At 38.7% G+C, this 27,492-nt stretch overlaps 1 protein-coding gene across 5 annotated transcripts in view; it reads right to left on the minus strand.

The window, feature by feature from the left end:
* Positions 1-27,492, minus strand: part of POU6F2 (POU class 6 homeobox 2) — a 302,685-nt gene that overhangs the window by 18,178 nt on the left and 257,015 nt on the right. For all 5 annotated transcript variants that reach the window (XR_008975165.1, XM_057431526.1, XM_057431525.1 and 2 more), the window contains exon 7: positions 9,850-10,056. Coding sequence is in view for 4 of the 5 variants with exons in the window: in XM_057431526.1 (XP_057287509.1) it covers positions 9,850-10,056 (207 nt within the window). In the remaining variant the exon portion in view is untranslated. The remainder of the gene's footprint in view (positions 1-9,849; positions 10,057-27,492) is intronic.

Below are 27,492 nucleotides of genomic sequence, written 5' to 3' on the forward strand. Positions count from 1 at the left end.
AAACTTAACATTATTGACCTGACCAGTATTAGCCTATTCTGACTTCCCTGGGCATCGAGAAACAAAACCACTTTATTATCTCAAGTAACTTCCTGGGCTCAAGCTCATTTTCACAAAGAAAACCAGCATTTTATCAAAGGAGTTGAGCTGACTGAAAGGCTTCAGATTTCAGACTTGTGCAAGCACTGGGCATCTTTAAAAAGATTTCACTAAGGGCTGCATTTTATTTGTAGAGAGCTCCCAACCCAGAATGTCTACTTTGATAATATCATCTCCTAGGGAAGCAGCCCACTAGGAGGGCTGGCCTCTGAACACTGCAGAAATGGACTGCACATCCATTACACCCACATTACTCCAGACAGCAGCTTTCAGAAACAGGCATCTGGGCTCTGGGCCTCTTGTGCAAAGGAGTCTCTGACAACACTGAGGATGTCAGCCTAGGCAAAGGAAGAAAAGTACTGTATTTAGATGAGTTAAGTGCTTTTGCGCTATCTGGAACAGTCTGAAAGATGCTAGTGCTTATCTCAGAGAATGGAGGAGCAAACTAGTAGCTATCTTTAAAAAGAAAGATCTGCAAAATTATAGTCCAGTCAACTAAACTTCAACCCGTGGAAAAGTACTGAAGAAAATAATCACACAATTTGTAAGAAAACAAGGTAGCAACAGACAACATGGATTGTTAGGAACAAACTGTGTCAAACCAATCTGATCTCCCTCTAAGACAGGGTAATTGGCCTCGCAAACAGGGAAAAAGCAGTAGGTGGTTTGACTTTACAAGTCTCTCGACACTCCCTCGTGTGACATTCTTTATAACCTAGGGAAACATAGTTTAGATGAAATTGCTAGAGAATGAATGCAAAAGTGGCTGGAAAACAAAACCGAGAGGACAGATATCTATCCTTGGAAACAGAAGTGTGCATGTATGGTACTTCACAGAACTCTGTCCTTGTTCTGCACTACTCAGTATTTTCTTAATGACCTGGGTGATGGAGAAGAGAATATGCTTAATAAATTTACATGTTGATGACATGCTGAGAGGGACTTCTTATAGATTGGATACAGGATTAGGATTCAAAGTGATGCTGTCAGTTTGAACATGCCACCAGCAATCCTGGGGTTGCAAAAGTGAAGAAACCCAACTCCCATACCAAGCTGCGTGAGCTGGAGTGATGTCTGCAGTGCTTGTGAAGGATCTTCTATTCTACTAAGCACTGGAAATAGCTCCTGGGGGGTGGGGGGCACCATGGCCAAAGCTAGATGCCACACTTCACAAAAAGTCTGGATCAACTGAAAGAGAGGCTGAAGGCCTGGGAGTTAACTGAGGCTTATGAAGACACCTGGAACAAACTGGTCATGTTTTACATAAAGAAGGGAAGACTAATTGGGATATGATGCCTGCCTCAAATACAGGCAGAGCTGATGAAAAGAGGAGAGAATGAGTGTCTTACATATCATAGTGGAGTGAGTGAGGTACAATAACCCAGAAGATTCAAATTAGACGATGGGAAAAGCTGTCTAACATGCCAGTGAAGCACTGGCACAAATTGCTGGGGCAACCTGTGGAGCTCCTAAGAGAGTGCTTAAGAGGACGTTAGACAAATACTGGAATAGCTACTGTGCCTGAGAACAACAGAGTGGACTGGATAATCTCCTGAACCTTGTCCTTTTAGCCTTAATTTTTCATGATTCTGTGCTATTTGCCATCAGTATTTCTCAGAGAGAAATACATGATCATGTAAGAGAAATATGGCAAATCCAACATTTTCCAGCCATGCTACACCTATAGTCCCTAAACAGTTCAACTGCTGAGCATGTGCACAATAACCCTGAAGCTTCCAGGAAGCACCAGAATGAGAGGGCATTCTGCATCTCCAGTTGTGCATGCAAAGTGTATACACAGCCACTACCACTCCATGGCGCATGCACCGTATGCTGGTTAAGTCTAGGAGATATTTGATTCTCTGCACATGCATTGCACAATGCATTTGCAAATATATTTTTTTAAATAGCTGGGATACTCAGAAGCTTGGAAGTTTTCTTGTCAGAAATCTTTGGACAAATAGGGGTATGGCTAATGACATCCAGATGCACAGTGACCTTAGGTGCAATAGCCATATATAATGGATATTTACAGATTGTTCGTTTCTGCCTCACTGCTTGTGAGGGAAAAGGGATCAAATGGGGTTGGAAAGGCTGAAGTCACCGTAATGGCTGACCAGGGACTGAGGGAGGATTTAATCTTTAACTCCCTGCATAATTTCCAGCACACCCCCTGCTTTACAGACATGATGGTTAAGCTGTAAATGTCCTGCTTAAAGAACAATGATAGTTATCTATGACATAAAATTGCATTAAAATACTCTCTCTCTTTTCATCCACTATAATTTCCACTCCAGAAATAGCCTTAAGGAGAGGTGATTATTAGATTATGAATTAGATTCTGGATGACAGAATCAATTGAAACTTGCAATAGCTGACTTTCCCCAATTTTGGCCACGTATATATGATATGAATTATATTTATGACTGTTGTGTATTTTCCATCCAAAGACAGAAGGAGGCACAGAAATTACAGAAGCAGTTGCTGTGCCATTCTGTGTAGGTGGATATAGTAGACAAGCTGAGAATGATGACTGTATGCAACACTGATCAGTGTCTGGCAGGAATACATGTATGCACACTCCAGCTAGAGGAATAAGATGAATATGAGAAGCATAAAATGTCGTATAATATTTTATAGGAATAAGCTGAAAAATGCAAAAGGCCTGATTCTTATTTCTTTTACATCAGTTTTACATGCTGCTGTCAACAGTGAATGTAGTATCAATTGATAATTGCAGAGGCAATGCATGAATTAGGTCTGTAAGACTACATTTTGTTCTTAAGCTGTGTATGCAGGATATTCCTACACCTGGGATGGTTGACTGGAGTCCTGTATTAAGGTGGCCTTAGGAGACCAGGGATGTCATTCCCTGCATCCAGAAAGTTACACGATAGTGATAGAATAAGAAGTTATTTTGCATAAGATAAGGAAAGAGAAAGAAACTAAGTGGAAATAAAGCACAAACTTTTGGGAGAATATTGCCCTGCTTCATAACAGAACTGCTACTGGTTTTACAGAGAGTTCAGACAAACAGAAAAGGCAAAATATGGCCATAACGGAAGGGAGAAGAAAGTAAAAGTTTTAAATTGTGGTAAGGGAGGCCAGGGTGAGGCATCAGGAAGACATTTCTAATGCTAAGGCGAGTAGCCTAGGTTGCCTAGGGATGTCAGGGAACCTCCATCACTGAAGGTTTTTAAGAACAGGTTAGACAAACATCTGTCAAGAATGATACAGGGACAGTTGATCCTGCCTAGGGGGAGGGGGTGGACTGCATGACCTCTTCAGGTCCTTTCCAGTCCTATTTTTCTATAATTCAGTGAAAAGAGAATCTGAGAGACGAGGAAACACAACAAATTAGGGAAGACAGAGGTGAAAAAGACAAGTATAACAAAAAAGACAGAAAAGATGAAACTAAGAAGAGTGCTACAAAGAGCAAGATATATGTTTTAAGCAATCCCCTTTATATGACACAAATAAAGATTCTCAATTTTTTTTCTGATGTCAGCTAGTTCTTCCTGGGAAATATGGAGATTAGTTCCAGTAAAGACTAAAGTCCATGGAAGGTGCTGAAAAATAAATACCTTGCTATAAAAAGACATTTCCAAACACTTTGAAATGCCATGATAATGCCTTGCAGAAGTAGTAGTTTAAGTGTTTCGTGCTTCCATTTTTCCTGTAAATGCAGTTCTCTGCTCCATCTATGTTTCCTAAAATGTGCCATACATTAGTTCTTGAGGAGTACTGGTGTGCATGTGGAGCACTATGGCAGACAAAGCCTGTCTTCAAACCTACTGATACTGCATGACCAGGCATGAGCTTCCAAGACATTTTCTTAAATCACCTATCAAATAGAGAGAATGTTACTAGGCATATACACATACTTCATGCCAAATCATGCCAGAATGTTACACATACTTCATGCCAAATCATGCCAGAATGTTTTCCAAATACTGTACCCCATCACCCTAATTTAACTTACTCAACTAAATGCAAGTAAGTGAATATATGAATCTGAATATGAAAGCTATTGATACTTAGTAAGTATCTTCTCTCTCTTAGTATACTATAACGTAGTGTATACAGTATAACGGACCTCTATACACACTGCTTAGACTGACAGAAGACATACATTTTGAAACTAGTATAAAAAAGCTCTTTGGGTTCACACTGGCTGTGCACAGAAATGAAGACTACAGCCAAGAAGTGCCGGTGTGCTGTGGACATAGGGCAGGACTTTGACAGCATCTGCTGAAGCTCTTTCAAAGCCTTTCTGTGGGATCAGAACTACGTTCAAAGTATAGGCTGTAATTGAAGGTCTCTCAGCTCGCTAAATGAGGTTGAGGACACAGCCAGGCTTCTGTAGAAGAAATAATTTTATATGCTAATCGGGTGCATCAGTCATCTTGCTGTCTCCTATAAAGACTGATATAATGTCAATAGTACAGTAACAGACTTAAATATATAGGTAAGCACATAATTCAAGCGCAGCAATAATGTTTCTAGCAGTGAACACTGCTTTACTCTCTCTGTGCCTCAGATTCTTAGAATGACACAGGTAGTGTAGTGGTATCTTCCTATTCCCAACAGTTTCGTGCAGTTATATCGACTTTTTTGAGATATCCTATTCCTACAAGGGCAGATGCCACAAAGAAACTGGTCAGGAAGAGACGTAAGTTACAAGTTAAGTGTTCATGTTGTCGTACGGAAAATCTGATGTAGTCCCTTGTAAATAGTCTGGTAATCTTGACTTACAAAACCTAGTAATTTTATCCATGGATAAAATGGAATTATACAATAATGATGTTAAGGAGAAAGAAGTGAGAAAAATTGTCAGCCTCATTGCTGCAAGTCATATAAAAGCCAGAAGAAAACCAAAGTTGGATTAAGACAACATGGTTTAGTGGCTGTATTCAAACACGGAGAAAGAAGGGTGCATTTTTCATAAAACAAGGCAGCATTAAAGCAGGAAGAACACTGCAGAGAGAAAATGAAAGAGAGCTGGTTAGATTTTAATGGGAGAGGATAACAAGCAATTGCATGGAGTTGTGGTAATAAGATGCAAGGGTATATGTGGTAGGTTGAGACTACAGAAAGAAAATGTCTGGCATGAAATTTGGAAAGCAGATGCACAAGAATGACCAGAGATCCATCTGAGAGCTATCTATGTCTTTTCAGCAGTTAATCTGGAGCATGATAGCCAATGACAACAAAGATGGGGATCTGACTATGTAAGAAAATGCTGCCTAGTAGCTCATTTTATTGTGCTAAGAGTTGGCAGAAGCCCAAAGCTGGTAGTGCTATAAGGCACGATGAAATATGAAAAGTTCTGGCAGGCAGTGTAGATAAAACAAGACTGAGGACAACTGGGACTACAGGCCTGATTTAATGAGTCTGGTATGTAGAAGGAAAGAAGCAGACAACAGCAAGAAGGGAATCCACTTGATGAGTTATACTGGAGTATAACAGAAAGTGTAGAATTCTGTGTGGGCAAGCAAATAGCTATGTAAACACCAGTTATTAGGAAAGCTGATTAAGGAATTTATAAACAAGAATGTGTTTTGAACCCCAGTGATCACTGGCAGCTGGATTCGTTTTACCTAATTTCACTCAGCTAAGAATTAATCTTCAATCCTAAAATAGGTACCCTAGCCCCCTCTCACATCAATGGTGACAATAGATACCTTCAAATAGCTATTAGAGATTCAACCTATCTAAAAATCATTCTATTTTGACAGCTTGAATTGTCCATTAGATATTCATATGTCTCCTTGTTGATGTCTCTTTATTTGTACAGGAAATCTAGTTAACTAGCATCCACCAGATACCTAACTGCCCTATGATCCAGTTAAGCAAGACGACTCCTTTCCTAAATTTCATAAAACTCCCATTCATGGTTAAAGTTCTGTCAATTGTGTTGGTATTAATGTGTGTTGTTAAAGAGACGAAAGAACACCTTAAAAGAGGTTTTCCAATCTGATAGCAAATGACAATGCTAACGAGTTGTTACCACAAGCTCATCTGTGCATTTAGCCATACAACCTGGATTTTGACAAAATCCCTCTTTAGAGGCATGGAGGAAGTGCAGAAGTTAAGGTTACAAGGTACTCTTCTATAATGAGACATAAACAGCTTTTAAAAAAACAAGAAACATAAAATTAGGGAATACATTGTCCTTTTTCAGGGAAGGAGACAACAAGTAGAGATTGAAGGACTGATACAAAATGTTCTGAATGGTTTTAGCAAGCAGTAAGACAAGATGGTGAACAATAGTGAAACTGAATCAATAGAAGGAGCACGTGAATTTCTTGAAATACCATGAACAACTTAAAGATCCTGTTTACAACATGCTGGGGGAGCATACTAACAGATGAAATAGAGTAGATAGGTGCCAAGTGATTCACATTAAAAAGAACCATTTTAGTGACTCACATGGTAACAATCAGGGAAGCAAAGATGTATCATGGTGGATACCTCTGCTTATTGAAAAACCTACTCAATGAGCAGAGATAGAAAGAAAGCAGAATGTTAGGCCGTATTGAGATAAAGACAGAAAATAATGCTGAAAATAGAATCTAAGGTTATTTTGTAAAACAGTGATGCATCCTCACTGTGCTCGTGGCATTCAGTTCCGATCTCAAAATCTTGATGAGATTAGTGTGGAAAGTGAAATGGCTGGGGAGATGGGCAGTAAAAATTATTAAAGGCAAAGAAAAACTTGTTTATGAACAGAGATAAAGAGGACAGAGACTACAACAGGACTGCAAACAGGGGCCTGCTTTAGAAAGCCATTACAATTTCTAGAAGAATTCTCAGTGCATGCATAGATGCTGCTGCTTAAATTAGCTACATCTTGGAAAACAGTGAAAACACTGAAGCTTTAACTACTCAGGGTAATTTAAAGGGGAATGATCCCTACTGTGGGTATCTTAACATAAATCAGAAATATCTACTTATTCTTAAACCCAAGAGGAATAAGACCGCAATAGGATTGCTTGTGTACATTAAAAAGCCACCTATTTACAACACAGAAAAAGAAGCACTGCTTTACATTACACGTAAGTAATGTACGAACTGATTTCCATGAAGAGACATTGAGTTTTTAGTCTGTCAAGTTTAAGAAAGTTGCATGAATAAATAACACCTAGTGTATCTAAGTAAAGCTGACTAAAACAAGTATCTGAGGAATTCAAGTCTTCAATCTTCAGGCAAAAAAAGTAAGCACCAGCACACATTACTTAGCAACTGAAACACGTTCAATTACTGTGACTAAACTAACAAGCAGCAGCTTACTATCATCACTTGCAATCACTTCTCTCTCTCCTGCAGTACTTAGTTACCCAGCAAGTGAAAAGTTGAAAGTTAAACTGGGATCATCTGCAGCTGGAACATTTTACTACATTATTTATTTCCTCATTTATTTCTCTGGTGACATTCGCAAAACTTCTCCCAAACTTGTCTTGTACTCTTCTTTCCCTCTTCTAAAGCTTCTTTCATCAAGTTACAAGACATCAAATGCCATGTGACACCATTTAAAAAATATTTTGAATTCCTGAGCTTGAGCACTCAGTTCTTCTGAAAGCAAGGTTTTAAAGTTGTGACTAAATGTGTTGTCATTAGCCAAACATTACTTACAGCTTGGCTAAGTCTTCACCCAGGCAATAAGATAAATTCAGGATCCCCTTATCCTCTTCTAATTCTATTTACTTTTCAAATGATATGGCAGTTTGTATAGTACTAGCTCCACTGCTTTTGACTATCCATCAGCACAATTCTTGTGAGGAATATCTGGTTCTCATACCTCTTTTCTGCTCCCACTGAAATAAATGGCAAAATTTCCTGACTTCTTTCAGTGAAAGCAGAAAAGCCAGTAGAGGGAGCACAAATACACAGAAATAATTCTCTGTGGTTCCTGTATAAATGATAATGTCTACTATTTTTTCCTATAGCATTTGCATTATTTTTTTTCCCCGATCAAAAATGCTGTCTTGATCAGGCTCCAACAGATGAGTGTAAGGATGTTTTTGGTGACTCTTCCTGCAGCCCTGGGACCTCAGGACTCTTGCGCGTAACGAGAGATCTGCTGGCTGATGATCTCTGCCAGCTGATGGTTGCACAAGAGCACACAAGTTGGGTGAACCAGTACAATGCATCACAACATGACTAAACACTGACTTTCCACCTTGAACCCCTGCTCATGCAGCAAGCTGCAGCCTTCAGCAGCAATCTGAGCCTTTATGTGAGCCCAGTGCCACTAGCTGTGCAGAGAAGGGTCACACCTCTGTCCCCTCTCTGTCCACAGATACTACTGTTGGATGTTGTGCGGAAGAGGTTGCTTTGCTGCAGGACTCAAAGTGTGTTGCTTTGCAGCTGAGAAGGTGTCAGGGAATAATACAGGATCTCTATCCTCTTCTTCAAAAATTCAGGAATTTTAAATGGGATCTCAGGACTGCTGTGCTTTTTGAGAGCTTCCCTCATAAAGGAGGGAAAGATCTAATCTCTTCATGAAACTGACTCAAAAAGAAACACCTCACACGCCCCTAAGAAACCAAATGTAAACTGCTGAGTTTCTTCTTCCATTGTCAGGCTTTTCCTCTGCTGGAGAACACAGAGCCTTCCCTCCTCTCCATCCTGCTTTGTTTGATACCACGTACATGCAACAATTGCAAAAGCACTTGCCAGTAGCATAAATCTGCTCCCATTAAAGAAAAATAGAGTTAGATAAATGACAAGTGCTTTGGAAAATGCTACACAGGAGAGGATAGAAAAAAAGAGTATGTAAGCACTTGAATGTGAATTATTTTCAAAACAAACAAAAAAGTCATCTTAGAAATTCACTGGCTCTACTAAATCTGGGGGGGGAAGTCATCAGTTTGGAGCTGAGGGAGGCTGAGATTCTCAGAAACGTAGGAAAGGCTGCTACTGTGACTGGAGATGTAGGCAGGACTAGCGAACAGGCACTATGAGTAATTGGAATGCTAAACTGAATGTTTAAGTGTGCGACATTAAGTGTTAAGCACCTTTTTGGTTATCACATTTGATGTCTTTTCCATTCTCAATTTCCTCTCTTACAGAGTAAAAAAGGTAGCATTATGAGTCTTTGCTCTCCAGACAAAACTAATGCATTTGACTTTAGAGTACTACAAAGAGTACTATAAAAAGAACTACAGAAATCTTTGTGGACCTTGGTGAAGTCGCTGCACCCATTCTGAAGTCTGACACCTACCTGGTGCCTTACATTGATTAATAATTACCCTAAAAATACTTTCTGTCTGCAAACATAATAATATAATACAAATGACTATAATACAACCATATCTGATTTTCCATTGAAGAAGACTTCATATTTTTCCTTTCTTTTCTATGCATGTTCCAAAACATTTCAAGCCCCAGTCTAGTAGGTGACTGCTAACCGAGGAACTGAGCTTGACAGGCCAAATGGGCTTCTCCTGTCTTATATTCCTACTGTATTTTCACTGCCCAAAAGTTCTCAGCTGGCCCTATACTGACCTTTAGAAGAAAAAAGAAAAAGAGTAACTGGATAACTCCTGAATGTACAAATAAGTGCTGTAGTACAACATTAGATAATAACTACATATATAGTATGCACCAATATACCATGTATGATAGAATTCATCTTTTGTTATTGAAAATGATAAAGAAGAGGGAGTTTTTAGAAAGAGAGTCCATGAGGAGTAGAAGATTTGTGTGCATCTGTTTTGATAATCATGCAGGCTACAGACACTTTACCTGCTGGCCTGGTTTGAGTGGTGATAGTGTTATTCCCTGGGTATTGATCACTGGGAGTATCTGGTTGCCGATGACGGTAGCGATGATCTGACCCTGGGCATTGGTCAATAATTGTGGAGTTATCGGCTGCACCTGAAGTCCCTGAGCTCCACCTGCTGCTTGGCTGGAGGGGACTGGGTTAGGCATCAGTGGGATTGTTCCAATAATCTGGAAAAAAAGACACAGAATGGGAAAATGCACACATACCGCATATACTCACCACATGTGATTACTTGTTTCATGCACGTTACATCAAACTTGGGTGAAATAAGCACAGAGAAACAGTTATGATGGGCTGAAGGCCTCATCACCATGTTCCTTTATGGGGGTGATGAGGACTTTCAAGCTCATTTTGTGTGTCCCGTATCACCTGTAGGCTTTACCACTGTTATCCCCAACAAATCTGCTGTCACTGAGAGTGTCTGAAACAAATGGTGGGACATGTTCTGGTCCCTGGATGATGCTTCGTTCCCACCTCTCATTTGAACACAGAGTGGAACAGATGCACATACCAGTCTGTTCATCTTGCTTTCTTCATCTCATACATACGACTGTGATCTTATGGTGCTTATGTAATTTTCCTTGGTTTACTGATGCCTAGTACTCTAGATGACCACCTATTACTCCCATGTGATCTCAGGAAGGATCAAAGAGATACTGGTGCATTTCAGGATATGGCTTATTAAGCCACATTCATAAAAATATAGCTGCTTTTGGGTGACAACTAAGTAGTATAACACAACAGGAGGGCTGGTGTTAGATAAAACAGCTTAGCTAACATTTCTGGAGCAAGTACTTGCAGAAAGAGACACTTGTGACATCTCAGATTTGGCAATACAGTGATTTCCTAAAATGTGAACATGCCTGTAAAACTTACATTAGGATGAGATGTCAAACAGATGCTGTAAGAAAGCTTGTCAGTCAATAAGCCACTAGGCTGAAGAAAGTTCCACTGTTGGAAGACTCTTTTTACAGGTATTAGAGCATCTGAAACAAACTTCTGATGAAACTTTGGAATAAACACAAACTTTTTGTTTGGTTGGTTTTGCGAACAACAACCGATGAAGCTACAGTCACAGGACTGCAACAGGAAAAGGAAAAAAAACAGCAGTACACATCTCTATCTCCTTCACTACATCTCTGACTTTATTTATGCCTCAGAAAGCATCTATTGTAAGGCCTCCAGTCTTCCCTCTCCAGAAGCCTTGCTTCATCCTCTTTATCCTCAGCATCCACCACACTGCATGTCCTTTTTTCCCCCCCACTAGTAGGATCCCAGTGGCCCTTATTGCATTCATTGACTAGTGTAGATCTTCTTGGTTGCTGAGAAATAGGGTCTCTAAAATGATATCTCTAAAGATATCACTTAAGTTCTCCTTATTAAAAGCTAGACAGATCGATAAAGATTATTATCCTTGTTTTGCAGAGCAGGAAAGTGGAGCGCAGCGGAACATATTCAAACAGGCTGTGAGTTAGCCTTCTAAGCTGGAACTTCTGCGAGGTTCTCTCTGCAGGTCAAATACCTCTGTTTCTTTTTAAGGTGTCCCTAGCTGAACTGCAGCTGCTTTGCTGTCCATGTGAGAAGATGGTTCTTCACTGAGGAGGGAGGCATTTATTTAAATCATTATCAGATTTTGGAATGCTCTCTAAAATCTCACTTTCAGAATGAATTAAACGTGACTTTCACACAGTGCAACATGTACATTTCGCTCAGTTTTTGGCAACCTATAAACTATTCATGTGTCACAAATACATTCTTTTACTTTTAACGTATCACACCAAACACAAGGAATAATCCTTTTTAAGTTCATCAGCAGAAATGTAGCAAAGGCCTCTCCTTCCTTCGCCATGTCAGTAAAGGACATGACCTTGGAGTGTCATTACTCCAATGTAACTTTAACTACCAAGGTCCTAATCCCAGCAAAGCAAAAAATGCTGCGCTGGTGTTATCAGTAATAGAAATGTTTGCATTCACATTTAAAATGCATTTCTTGGACTGCAGTTGGACATTTCATAGAATGACAGTGCTGAAGTGGACAGTTTGTAAGGTCAGAAGCAGAAGGCTATCTATATGTATTAAAGTGTGTCACACGCCATTCTGTACATGGCATGCTGTACATGCACACAGCCAGAAATGGAGCATGGGAAACACAGCTGGGAGAGGTCTTCCACAAGGACAAATGAACAAATGCTCTCAGGGTGTTACCACAGGAGCCAAGGGTAAACCTGAATGGGAAACAGTTTTTCTACTTTCTGAAACTTACTGAGATTTCAAGATTTTATTTTTTCCATTTTATACCAAAATAAAGTAAAATCTTCTCTGGTTGAAAAAAACAAAAAAGACAGGCACTTGTTTCTAGTTAACCAATAAGGCTACTCTTTATGGCATATATCTTTGATATGGCTAAACCCAGATTGAAGTTTTCTCTTTCAAGTTCCACCTTCTCCAAGTACCTTCTCTGAAATAACCTAACAGCTCCCTGATTCACACACAGGGAGTAGTACTGAAATGGGATCCCCTCCTCAAACCTTGTGCCACTGTCCTGAGGCTGAGTCAGATCCCTCTTCTGCTAATTTTGGTATGAAATTTCACGCTGGGCCTTGCTAATCTGTCCTGTTGAAGTATGACAACGGCTGGTACCTGGTCAAGGTGATTTATAGTTTCGATACATTTAAATTTTCTAAAGAAATAAAACAAGACCATGCCACAGGCTTGAGACACTGGTGTGCCACAGTACAGAGTATTTAATTGCCAGGGGTTTTCCTTGTGTTGAAGCATTGGTCCTTTCTAGCAAATGCTGCTATTTCAGATTATAGTTAAGGAATACATACAGTTCAGGAATAGCATGTGACAGGGACTTATCCCACAAGATACTTACAGAATCATACAATCATAGCATGGTTTTGGTTGGAAAGGCCCTTCTAAAGCTCATCTATCTTCAAATCCCCTGCCACGGGCAGGGATACCTTCCACTAGACTAGGTTGTTCCAAGGTCTGTCCAACCTGGCCTTGAACACTTCCAGGGATGTGGCAGCCACAGCTTTGAGACATAGCAGAGGCTTCTTATTCTGTCAATGTTTGGACTCAAATCCATAAACAATCCTACCTGTGAAACACCTGGTTGTATCTGTTGGAGGTACAGGTTCCAGATATAAGCACAAACTGTAGTGCAGGTATGACACTGGAAATAGTATCAAGATATTTAGTGTAAGTTCAGGCCCCAGCTTTTTTTACAGAGACATGGTTTTGGTCCACCCCTGATTAAAACACCGAGACTGTAACTGTGACCCTACTCAAGTGATAGAGTGTTGTGAGAAGCCTTGGTGGATTGAGACTTGCACTTCAAGTATTTGATAAGATCCTTTTGTTTTGTTTATGCATTACTAGAGGCATCAGTTGCATCTTGAGGGGCTTAGAGAGCTGTGTTTACAGATGTTAATTTAGGTTTTTATGTTTCCCAATGTTAACTAAATTTGTAAAATTGATACTTGTTTCTAAGTTCAGAAGACATCCAGGGTGATTTTTAAGAGCATCTGAACATTTTCCATTGATTTATCTGTTAGTGTCATTTTTGCACCGTAGGATTTTAAGATATCTCAGATCAGGCCTCTCAAATCTTACAACTGACATTGCCAAGACAACTTCCACTATTGAGTGTTATTTATATGAGATACAGTTGTAAGGCTTGGCTTGCACAGGAAGTTAATTTGTTGATCTGCTCCTACATACCATCTCTGGGCTCAGTGGTCTTTGCCTACATAGTCCTCCAAACTATAAATTCATCTGCAATGAAAGAATAAGCACACAGTCAAAGTGAAGGTAAAATCCCAAGTAATGGAGCTGACCATGGAGGGGAAAAATTCAAGCCCTCTGCATATCAACTGTATTTGTGAGTGTTACCCCGATGACAGGGTAACGTACTAGCACTGATGAAATGCTAGCCACTGTTGTGCTGTTAAACAGATTTTGGTCCCTTGCCTTGCTCAGTAAAGGTTTCTTCTTAGAAAGGAAATAAAAACATCTGAGCCCTTAAAAATGATCCTTTAAACAACAGATCTTTAAGAAAGAAGAATGTTAAAAAATACCCATTCTTATCCTTTCTTGACTGACAACACATCTTCATGTTTAATTGCCTTTGTGGATTACCTTGCTGTAACTCACAGGCTGAACCTGAAAGCAGAAGCTGAGCAATTGGTCAGAACTTCTGGGGATACATGCCTAATTGTAGTCCCATTTGTGCTGTAGGTGTAAAAAAGAGATTTGGCATAACTGTAAGAAGGACTAATTGCTGATTTCCCAGCAGTGACTCCTTCCTTGTGGCTCCTAATAAGTCAAGGGCACCAAAACACAAATGCGTTTTGGCATTAGGTAAAGTTCCTATGATATTCTAAAATAAAGCACACAACTGTTTTCTATTAAGTTCTTTTCCCTCTCCCCTCATCAGAAACAGGGATGCTGCCCTGCTTCCTTGTTTTCTTAGCACAACCAAAGGAATCTTACGGTAGCCAAACGGGTGGTTCAACAACTGCCTTTGTTTCTGCTGTGAAAAGGCTAAGTAAAATCAAAGACTGACTACAGTAGGTTGTTTCTACTGTCAGCCAGGGCTGACATAAAGCAAATAGTGCCATTTTATCTTTATACTCTTTAACTATAAGAAGGAAATGTTTTTTTTTTCAATATAATCAAAATCAAAGTATCTAATTTTATCAGTGCTGCAGCCCTTTAAATATTAAAGGTCAATTATTTCAGTTTTGAACAACAGAAGAACAACATAAAAAGAAAATAGAAAAAAAAACAGGGAAAAAGTAAAAGGAACAACAGAAAAATTGTTCAGTGACATGAGGCAAACCAACATATACACATAAGCTAATTTAACATCTCAAACTGTGAACAGAATGCATGGAAGTTTTACTCCTATGTAGCAACCCAAAAGATCACTGAGTGAATGTTTACTGATTTAAATATGTTTCACTCATCTTCATTTTCTAGTCTTCAGAATATAATCTGAAATAAAAGCTCACTTTGGCTTCCTCTTTCTTAATCATACATATATATACACATGACTTACATAAACTATAAACACAGTCAGATATTTTTATATATGTGTATGATTTATTATCTACCAGTATCAATAAATTCAGCTGTTTTATACACTATACTATATATACTACCAATCTACACACTGAAAAACTGGGAGCATTAATACAAGTTCCATTTGCAGACTATTTCCAGAAGAAATGCTGCTCCATCTCATTCTTTGGAGTAACAACAAAATGATTCTTCAGCCTCAAGACAGGATGAGGCTAAGGCTGCCTGTGACTTTCAAAGTAAAAGCAGTATTAATTTATGTGATGCTTGCAAATTTCCTTTGCTGCATTATACTTCCTGATGAAAATTCAAAAATATGGCACAACAAAATGCTATTATGAGAACAAGGTATCAAATAGTGATATTAGAAACAGGCACATATGAAACTGTACTTTTGAATCACCATTTCATCCGAGGGATTCTAATTTTGAAGGTTAAGTATTGTTCATAGATCATACAATATACTGGATGGCATTACAGTTTGTAGGCATCATAATAGAACATTGAGTCTGACATTCTGCCTGACTTTCTCAGTGCTTTATTTATTAGAAAATAGTGTTTGTATACTAACATCAAACCATATAGGACTTTATTTGTCATCACTGTAGGAATTACGTGGTGGAATTTGTCTCAAGCAAATAGTTATGTTCTGTTAGCAGGGGCATGTATATAGGCATGAAAAAGAATGTCTCTCTTATCCAACATTCTGAATAACACAACGTAACATTTTCTCATTAGAAAAAACTAAAGATACCTAAATAAAGATTAAAATTTATATTGATTGTCTGTTGAATTGTTCTTTCTAAGCAATCTACGTATCAAATTCAGCTTCCTCTTAAAATCAAGAATTAAGTCAGGCATAGAGACCCTTAGAGGTCACAGTTCTTTGGGCTGAGCAAAGCAACTGTTGATTTTAATTAGGTTTAGAGGTCCCAAGCATTTCTGAAGATCACCTAGCTAGATTCTTATGAAAGCGTTCATTATTTAAATGGATGACTTGTTTGTTGTTTGATGGATGACTAGTACGAAGTATAATAGCAATATTTTTGTTGCAACAACAGATCCCTGATACTATGTATGACAATAGCGCCAAAACTGTCAAACCAGAATTGTTATGACAAACCAACCATAATTTCTAATAATGTTTGATGATCACAAAAAGAAATCACAACTTACTGGTTTTACCATTTGACTGCTTATCTCCCAAAGCACAGACAGCTTTCCTGATTGCTGTGCAGATCTTTTTAGGGTGTACACAAGCAAATACACTTTTGGATGTATGGTCTTGGTATCTTTTCTTTCGGTAAGTACTCTTGAAAACAAAAAGCTTTGGTTTACATTTTCTCAGGAAGCAAACACAAATCAACTCAGCCACCAGATTTAATTACAACAGAAATACTTTGGTAAATATTCATTTGCCTCTGCTTTCCTTTCATGCAGGCTGAGATTTTCATAGTTGCCTACAGAAGTGTCACTTCTACTTGACTTCTCTGAAGCTTTCAAGTATCAAGCATCTCAGAGACAAGAAATCCTTGCTCTGAAATAAAATTTTTCAACATTTGCCAGATTTAGATATGAGCTGCATCTGCAAACCCTACCATTACTTTGTGTCTTTAGTTTACAAACCATTTAGAAGAAGGATTGTCACTTTTGGGCATTAATACAATATAAATACATACTTTTACTTCCTCATAGAATAAACAGCGTACTTGCTTTTAGCTGTATCAGTATCTACCATACTGGCCATACAGCAAAAGCAAATGTAGGCATCCCTGCACTTTGCAATACATGCCATGCTGAGCCATTCAAGGCTGGCTTGGGAAACAAATTGTCCTTTCTCAGCAAGCCTAATTAGGCCCAGCACAATGTGTGCCAAGGTGATTAGGTTGCTTCCATGCTACGGTGACATTATCGGCTTGTTTAGAACAAGCTTTGCTACTTGGTGTTGTATTGCACTGTACTGGCCTACTACAGAGATGTTATCTAGAGGTCAAGAGCCAAAATAAGGCAGGGTTTAGTAATTGCTCTTTGATCCTGTGGCTTTTAAGTAAGCACCGCTATTGAGACAATTTTGCGTAAATATGAACTAGATGATGTTCAGTACTGCCACAACAGTGCTCAATAAAACAGTGCTGGTTTCATTTTTCAAGTTGTAATATTACTCTTTTAAAAAAGGGATGTTGCACACTACTGTCCGTGTATATGGGTGAGCAGAATTTCTGGTGCTCTAGTTTGATTTCTTTCTCTTGGTTACTCCTTTCAACTCGTTTTGCATGGACAAGAAGCTTGGTTAAGGAGATGGCATGCTTGTAACTGCCTTCAGTAGGCACTCACTACTGTCACTGCTTCATCTTGTAATGCCATTCCTGAGAAAGTTATGCCAGCAGAAGTGTCCACTTGCAAATATATGTTAAATTTAGAATCCTCAAAGAGTTATTTTTCTTTTTAATTTTCATTGATGAATTTTCATTGTTCAGTGATAATTTTTATTGTTTCCTGAGAAAACAGAAGCGTATTCTGGACAAACTACTTTGAAGGCTAAATAATATTTCATTCTAGCCTTGCCTTGTGTGTTTAGAATAACAATATATATGTTTTGTTGGACACCTCCCATGATAAACTGGGCTGAAATCATTAACCATCAAATAATCTTCAGATACAATCTTTAGGACCACAGTTCTTTAATTAGATTACAGGTCAAAGAATTTCTAGGCCATCGGTATATTCTTGAATAATCTCCTCTCATCTTCTCACTATCAAATTACATACACTATATAAAATATTTACCAGAGATCACCAGATTTCTCAGTCTGTAACTCTTAAAGGTGAAATCAGTCAGGTACGCTGATTCATTCAGTCCTTTCAGATTTAGCCAAAATTCATTACAAGAACACTAATAGATATTGCAATCAATCAGTAGCAGTGATACTCAACATTGTTGTTAGACAATCAGATTTCTCCTAATATTGTTGGAAACCTTGAACTTGCTGCCCAGACTCAATGACTACGGATGATGACACAGTAGTTGTCTGTCAACCCATCACTTCAACTTTGCACATGTGCAACAAGACGTTCTTTTAAATACAGTCATGTCCTACTTCAGCTGGTGTTTCTACAATTTTAGATGATCTGGACTTTAGTTAATATAAAAGATAAAACTGTTGGTCCTATTGATTAAGAATTACAAGTTTTAACATGATAGTCTACACAAGCTCAAGGCAAGGCTGAGGTGAATCACTGTGCAAACCTGGCCAGGCAAAAGGACTACTGAAACACTGTTAGATTTTACAGTGCATGCATTTCTTCAACAAGTGATTTTCAGACTACTGAGAATTAACCACAGTGCTGATCACCAGTATGACTATGGTGGAACACACCAGTCTGGATTACCTCCCTAACATGGATAGCCATTATGGAAGCCAATATTCCAGCCTATAAAGTGGAATTTTGTTACAATGCAGCACAGTTACGCAGATGTTCAGGAGAAGAAGGAAAAATTCCTTTCACTGAAAGGAGGTGGGAAAATTTAGGTGGGTTATATGCAAGCGCTTGGATGGAAAACGGTCGTGACTCCAACTCTGTAGATATTAATTTCAAGGAAAAAAAATCCTTCTCAAGATCAAATATAACTTCCTTTTGCCACCAAATCACCAGAAAAGTGTTGATTGTTCATTTCAGTACCAAGGCCTCCTGAAAAAATTGCCAACCAAATGTAGCCAGACTTGGTCCTTCTTACCTTGTGAAATTTGGCATGGCTGCTGGTTCCATGTCCTGCTCTGCCACTCAGTCCACCATTCAACCATCTATAATGTGGTTGTATAAATACTATTTATCTCCCTGCCAGCACTCCTATGAGCCTTAAGTAATTTTTGTAAACCTACCTTAGAGCTATCAAGAAACGATACCACATAAAGTTAGGGGGTTTATGTCAAAGGTGGCTATCTCACTGAAAATGCCCTTAGCTGGTTCTTTTCTTGAATGTTAGTAGCTGGAGTATATGCTTCACTGCATGTAAATGCAATGGATAAAGTATCTCCCATTATCAACTGCATCATTAATCCATTTCACCTGAGCTGACAGATAGAAGGGAAAGAAAGGTGTTCTGCTCACATCTTAACAGGTTGACTTAAATTTCCACTCTGGCCACCACCTGATACGAATCATGATTACAATAATAAGTGCTGTAATACAGATACTTAGCATGTAGGATGGTATCTACCACAAATGACTGGTCCAAACACCTCTTTCAGGACAAAACATTGTCCTGATGCAATGGCATGTAACTCAAGAGGTAACTGTCTGTAGATTTGGCGATGAATATCCAGCATTCAGTCACTGCTCTATTTCCCTTGGCCAAAATACATTTGTTTTTGAAAGCTTGCATGCAGATTTGAGTTCCTCTCGGGGCTATCAATTTATTTTTGTATATTCAAGATGTCCCCATCAAAGTAAATATTCCAAACCTGACAGTTAAGTAAATTATTCTCAAATTTGGGGAAGATATACTAGAAGATGGCATTACATGAATCTGTTAGGAGAACATGCTGCTTAATTACCAGTTTCATTCAGGGCTGGTCTGTAAGTTTGCTTAAGAAGAGTTATTTAACTATGATTTACTTACTAAAAGCAACAACGGACCCGAGGTAATTCCATCTCCTACATTGACCTAAATGTAATCCCAGCACATTAACAATGTAAACCCTACACTGTTACTGTACTGATGCAACATGCTCCTGACAGAGACAGGCATAACGAAATTTCTCTGTATGTATTTTGATATGAATTCAAATTACTTCATGTTTCAGTTCTGCTGGCAGCAGAACCTCTACCCTTGAGGCCAGCTCTGTAGAAGGTGGAGGATCACAGACACTGTGCATTTTCTATCTTTGCATGTTTGTATCTGTATCAGTCCTAAAAAGATTTCCTTTTCAACTGTGACCTGCAGAGGACCAAAGGTGAGGAGCTCCTTTACCTTCTTGCCCCTAGTGGAAGGAGAGGATAAGAGCAGAGATCAGCTCTGTCCAGGATCCCTTCTCCATCTGTGCATTTGTCACTTATTTTGCACTTAGATTTTAAGGTTTTTTTGCGTAGGCTATTGGTTTTCTTTCTATGTTAGAGCCAGGCCTTAGCACAGTATTCCAGTCATGATTACAGTGGTGCTGTAGACAATAAATAGCAGCAATCATATTTGTTACTAAAAGAAAAGCTACATTATGTAATATTTGCATACTTCCTCAGCTAAGATAACTGAAGACTGTGATATGTTCTATTAAGACTTGCAATTGGGATAATATTGCTACATTTTCTGGTAAAGTTTACAGGGTCCCAAGGGAAGAACTAAGGGGGTGCTACTTTACCTTCATCAGTACCGAAACACTCCCAGGACAAAAGGAAAATACATGAAGCTCATTTTGCACACTGTGGAGGATGTTTAAGAAGATGGCTACAAGCTGAGGAAAAAATGAAACTATAAGGCTAGGAAAGACCCTTAGGCTTGCAATTTGATTTAGGTATTTCCCTAGAGCTATTGGTTTGCACAACTTACCCCAGCACCTGTGGCAGCTGGGGTGTCAGTGGACCTTAATGAGGTTCACTGACTAAACAGATCCTTCCCAAGTTCAAAGGACATCATCCACGGTTATACCTACAGCCTTTCTCTTCTCTTGTTACCCCAGATGTTCCTTACCCTCTATGTTCCTCTCCAGGAACATCCAGAGCATTTCCACAGCTTGGCTTTGCCAGTCCTCACTTAGAATTGTAGAATCACTCAGGTTGGAAAAAACCTTTAAGATCACTGAGTCCAACTGCAAAGCTAACACTGCCAAGTCCACCAGATTAAGCCTCTCTCCTGGCATGTAATACCTTAATGTGGAAATGAGCCAAATGAAACAAGAAGGCTCCTTATGGAGTGATATACTACACTCAGTACCTAAAAGAGCTGGACAATCTAACCACAGACTTCTTTAGTATCTCAAAATTTAGAAGTATTACTAAAGACCATTAGATCTTGCTTCCTTCATTCAGGCTTTGCCTTACTCTGAGTAGTCTCCCTGATGCCAATCCATGGAGCCAGATACTAGTTAATAAGACTAAAAATGGTGGAGTCTTCTGTAAGGAGAACAAAGTTGATCTCAAAGGAGGAAATAGCAAACTGAAAGCTAGTTTTAAGTATTGACAAAATGCACATTGCACAAATGTTCTTGTAATGCATTTTTTTTTAAAAACAACGGAGTCTCAGTAATATGGAGTCTCAGTAAAGCATAACTCTTGGAGCAATAGTGGAGAAGACTCCTTGGTGTATGTGAATTACAGCACAAGAGGATGAGTGAAGTGCAAATGCCACAGTGTAATTTGTATATGGAACATTTTAATTGTGGTTAATGGCAGATTTTCAATTTTATAAGTCAAGGAATTGTGCTCATTTCTGAGACAGAGCAGAATATATTAACTGCCCTTGAAACGGTATCAATATTTCTTCCTGTGTAGAGGACAGCATAGTAAAATGCATTAAAAGATGAAAGCTCTTTGATCCTTTTGAATACTTAAAGATACCAGCACAGTGCCAATAAGTTTTGAGGAAGAGGCTAGACAGAAAAGAAATATTATTAATTGCCAAGATAGCACAATATCCCAAAACAGTGACACTGAGTGTACTAAGGACTACAAAAATATTTATTGTTCATAGTTCTACCCCACTGACTCTCTCAGGACACAATGGATTCCTTTTTTTCCCCTCCATTCAGGTGAAGTCATTAGTATGCAAACATATTTGATCTTGACATACACAATAGCTCTATCTTTTTAGCCCCCAATATTAGGGGAAGAAAACTGTCTGCGGTTATATCACAGTGTCGATCTTACAAGTCAGGAGCAGACTGAATAACTGGAATCCCAGACATCATTTACAAGAGCCATTGAGCTTCACTCAATAGCCTGCTGGTTCTGCTGCACTCAATGGTTTGCCATGGTGCTGCTGCCAATTGCCAGGTAATATTTTCTAGGAAGATTTCAGCTCTTGGCTTCTCATTCATTGATAATAATGTCAATTATCTCTGGACTCCAGTTTCGAGCGATGTTTGTGTTATATTATCAGGCTTCCCTCTGACTTGACTTCCACTAATAAAAATCAGAAGTAAATCCATTGACCTGAATGCAGTAGCCCCTGGGACTTGAATATGGCACAGGCTGATGTTTGGGGCTAGCTGCAGCCCGTAATTCCTTTTAAATTATAAATGTCTCAGGCTAGCATGTACCCTGCACAGCATAGCTCTGGTTTTGACTGGTTATCTTGGGCTTTGGTTTCAGCTGAAGCTAGAAAAATGGAGGGATTCCCTCTCTTTATCCCTGTTCCTACAGAACCCGTTTTGCCCAATGGAGCAGCCCCACGTAAACTCATAATAAGTTGTTCTGCAAAGAAAGTGGGAAAGTATGTTCTTTTTTTTTTTTTTTCACTTTAAAATGGAACTTAAATTTGAAATTAAATACAAATCTGAAAAAGCCCTGTTTGGGGTTGATTGAGCCATTCTGATCAAAACTGAAATATTTCATATTCCTTTTAACCTTTCTAAACTTGAACAAAACTCCACTAAATTTTCAAACAGAACATGTAAAAATGAGACACTTGAATCTTACCCAGACACTGTACTTAAAAATTTTACTGAACAAAATTTGTCAAAATGACACATTTGTATTTAGATTAAACACCATTTTCCCATCAGGAGTCAGCAATGAAAAAATGTCATTCAGTTCTGCTCACAATGCTGCAGGAATTTATACTAAAAGATTGATAAATGAGGTAGTAAAATGTAATTATACCTCAGTCGTTAACATAGGTTCAAATGCAACACTAGAATTCTGAGGGATGCTTCTGGATACATCATAATTTCCTTCTTTAGAGCCTTTTGCTTTCATTGTTGATAAAGTCTCCAATAGCATTTGCACTAGGGCAGGTTCCAAGAGCTCAGAAGCCTGATGTGCTAGGTACTGGAGAAAGAAAAGGCTGAGGTAGACCCTCTTTTGAAAAGGGAGAACTTTTAACAGGGAGTCTTTTTTAACCTCTTGGGACATGGACAACCTGGCCCCAGTTTGAGAGTTGCTGCTCAGCAGAGGAAAAGGTAAAAGACAGTCCCCATGCTCTGAAAATGGTTGTGTTCATTTGTCATCCATCACCCTGTCCTGAACGATGCGTGTAAAACTCGGTGATGCCTGACATGACAGTTAAGAGAGTCTGTGCATCTCCCAGGCTCTCCTTCCTTCTTTCCCCTTCCCCCTCAACCCTCCCCCAAAAGAAAAGGAACCCATTCCTCAGATTAAAAAGAAAGTTCATCCAGGCTCAACATGTATAACATTTGTCACCCAGGCTGCTTCGCTCAGAAATGAAAACGTGAAGATGTGTAAACAACAAAGAACCTCAAAAAAGAAATGAGCATCAAAAAAAAAAAAAAAATAAAAAGAAGAAAGTTATCAAATATGCATTGGTTTATCACAGTCAAGTTTCATGATTCAAACCTGATTCATATATATTTTATGAAGAGAATATCCATTGTGGTGGCAAAATTAAATGTATTTTGAAACTTGTATGTGACATTTATCTATCTGCTCTATCAGAAAAAAGTTGTCATATTCATTCAGACATATATTACTTTTTCAATTTCCTGTCAGTAATGTTTTTTTAATGTTCTTTAGGGTGAGACCACAGGATTTCTCATTTCTCACAACAAAGACCATAACTCATTAGAATTATGTTGATGAGTTTATACCTAAAAAAGTTGTATCGTTTTTTTTGACGTGACCAATTTGCACTCTTACCCATGAAAATTGTGGCTTTTTTCCTTTGTTTTTGTTTTTCTTTTTAGATACAGAGTCAGTTAGAGAATTGTTGGCTCTTTTTTCCCCTTCTTTTACAGAAGTTCATCATATAAACCATGAAGTTATGGTGCAATTTTATGGTGATTCAGGTTCTATTGTGAGCCACAAAAGATAACAAAGATAGCACAAGTATTGAAACTCTTTATCACATATCTTCCCTTCCAAAGGGATGATTCTGATAGAAAGTTTCATATAAACTCAGTGCTTAAGAATAAACAGCGCTGTGCAGCAGGCAAGGCCAAAGGGCCATAGTTAGACAAGAAATAGAAGCCAATTAAAGTGAGTTAATTGACAAGATGCTACAGCTCCCATGCAGAAGACTGGCTGGAGAGGTGCAAAGTGGAGATGGCAACTTCTTTCTTTAAGTTGCTATTAAAGTGACTCCCTAATAAAAGCCTTATCTTGTGTCCCATATGCTCAGTGCAAGTCCTGCAATGGATGTTGAAGTGCAGTGGGTCAAGCCCTGGGTAGCAAGGCCATTTGATTCTTATGGGGATTTTTTGACAGACTAGCAATGACACCATCCACAATACAGACTGAAGTATGCTCTTTGTTGGTATAAAATGAGGAGAATTCCATGATCAACATTCAAGTTTCATTTCTGAACAAAAGCAGACTATTTGGAATCAAATTAAAGGATGTGCCTCCCTTTCTAAGTATACATAGTATTTTGGATATAGATTTAAATAGTATTTGGTAAAGCCAGCAATGATTATAATAGCCCATCTTCAAAAGGCTGTTGATCAGTTTGGCTTAGATATGTACCTAAAATTGCCTGAATGCTGGCAACTTAGGCTACTTTGCAGGACAGAGATTCATTTGTGATAGGACTTTTTCATGCCATTTATGGCACCTGCTGGTTGGAGCTGTGCTGGAAATACTTTTAAACTGGCCTGTGGTCTGAGGATTTAGTGCATCCCTTTTCTATCCTACCAAAACAGCAGGGTAAATGCCCTGTAAAAAGTAATCTGTCCAAGGGAGGGATTTCTTCCTCACTACTACAGGCTCAAAGGGTTTTTTTTAAACCAGAGAACCTCAGAGATGCAAAGTCTTCACTTATGTACAACTGATTTTTAAATAACAACAACCTACAGATGGAATACTAATCTTACTTGAAAGATACTCAACAGAAAGACCCTCCCTTCACATTGCTAACTGTCACTTAGTTAAAGTATCATTAAAGTTAAGTACATTTTAAATAATTCAAACAGATACCATTACCTTGGTCTCTGGGATGCTAATTCCCTCTTTATTTGGGAAATCAAAGAAGCTAGCAAACAAAACAGGAGCACAGTTTCACAAAGACTGAAAAGTGCCTTTAGCCTTCTCCCAAAAGTAAGGTAGGTCAGTCGGTGCTGAGTTCTGCCATCATCAGCTGCACCCAGGACCTGAGTTAAAACTCCTGTGACTGCCATGGGGAGCTTAAGGATAAAATTATCGAAAGGACTCAAGTCCCATTAAAAATAAGTGGTGTGTGGTATTCTAAGGAAGGCATTTGTCATTTACCGATAGCCACCCAACGTCTGAAGTCAAGTAGTAGACTGCCATTCAAGCTCTATCTAGTCAACATAGAGAATGAGGAATCTCTGCAAGGTGTTTCAGCCTAAAATGCATCAGTGAGATGTTTTATTCTTCAAGAGTGCCTGTTTCTTTCAGTGAGGACAGAGAATGCTAAGCAACTAGCTTAGATCTGATGCAGCTTCAGCTAACTTTCATGTGGTTAAAGTTAGGGAAAAGGAGTTTGAAGTCAGGAGTCTAAAGAGATGTAGGACTCTGATGAGGACCAGTCATTGACCTACACTGACCTACAGCCTCTACGTCATTTGGAAAACTATTGCCTTTTTATTGACCACCTGAGTACCTCAGTTGTACAAAAGAGAAGGATAAAATAACTTTAAAAAATCCCACAAAATGACCAAAGTTACAATTACTTTTTCCACAGAAGGGGCTAAATCTAATTTTTTTTCTTCCTTTGTAAGTCACTATTAAAATAAGACGAGGCTTTGAGAAGACCTCATTGGTTCAAAAGCTGTTCAACACATGCACAAAATGAAACCTGTTTGACCATCCCTGTCTATCACGAACATAAACACAGAGGCAGAGATGATTCACTTAAATGACTTCAACTTGACTGGTAATATCTTGACACATTTCACTGGGGAGGGTATAACTTACACAGCTCTTAAAAAGTAAGTTTAAAAAAAGGACACAGCAATGACTGTGGACTGAAGATTTATTAGAAAGATTCCCTAACCGTCTCTTGGAAGTCAAATTTCCATGTTCTGTGCAAACTCAGTGAGAAATTGCCTTCTTGACATGATACTCATTTATCTCCCCTCAGTCCGTGTTCTTTGAGGGCTCCTTTTGCATCATTCGTTGAGTAGCGTGAGGCCGATTTAAACATTTCTACATTTGTGCTGTTGCCAGAGACCATAGTGATTTAGTGAATCAGACGTGCATCGTTCATGTTTCTTCCCTATTTTCACTGCATATGATTTTAAGGAGAAATAAAAGGCAAGAAGGAGCCAAGGGTACAACTTGCCTCAGTAAATGCTTTTTAGGAGGGGCCCTTTCCATCGATGGACCAGGTTATGAGCATTTTAGCTTGACTCAGTAATATTAAACATATATATTTTTAACTATATTCAGAAAAAAAGGCTTTTGTTGTAGCATGTTTACTTGTGACATTTAATTCTCAACATATAGGGTGTAATACATTGTTGGTTACGTTTCCACGTAAGCAAAACTCCCAGCTATACGTCATTGTATATAACATAAGCATGAAGGTATTTGAACAGGCAAATGCTTCTGTATATTACTAACAGTATTTCTAGGTCAGTAGTGTAACATTCAGATTTTGAATAATTACCCTAACTGAGAAGCTGGCAAAAAGTTTGTCTATGTTTTTTCTTGTCCAATGCCCCATGATACTTTGATGAAAACACAGCTTGTGACTGACATTTCAGAACATTTTCAATCAGCTCTTAGACTTCATGGATGGGAATCGTATCTGGGCTTCCTTCGCCTTTCTATATCTGGTGAACTGAGGGTAGTTTTGTTCTCTTTGGACCTTTGTTAAGCAAACTTAAAAATCAAAATCTTAACTTTTCTAAGCAGTCATTAAATATTTAATCACAGTCTCCAGGCAGGATTTTGTCTTGGCTGCTGTGGAAAAAATTCTCTCATGTGGAAGGGAAGAATGTGGTGTTCTTTCCTAGTGCCAATTACATGTTATTCTCAAAAGATAAGGACCTTATGATTTATCTACCCTCTGTGCCCAGAGATTCTTAAACTTTCTGCTTTAGCTAAGGGGGTATCTCTCAACAATGCCCATAACAACTTCTGTTTTCAAATTCATGTATCAGCTTGAGAACAGAGGTAGGTGACTCTCTCCTACATGTGTCTCTACCTGAACAGTTGATGTGATAGTTGGGGCATTTCACTGCATCAGAGTTACAAGAGACATACTCCTGGGTATAAATATAGACTACCCAGAAGAACAACATATAGATTTAAACAAACAGAATAGTGCACTGTAGATGCTAATAATAACAGTGCACAACTGGACATATAAACTCCATACATCAATATCTGTACAATTAAAATTAGCAGATACATAGTGCAGATCCCAGAAGATGTGATTTAAA

This window comes from Pezoporus wallicus, unplaced genomic scaffold, assembly GCF_028554395.1.
Source record: "Pezoporus wallicus isolate ANWC-B61680 ecotype Strahan unplaced genomic scaffold, APGP_CSIRO_Pwel_v1 scaffold_11491, whole genome shotgun sequence".
NCBI classification, from domain to species: Eukaryota; Metazoa; Chordata; class Aves; order Psittaciformes; family Psittacidae; genus Pezoporus; species Pezoporus wallicus.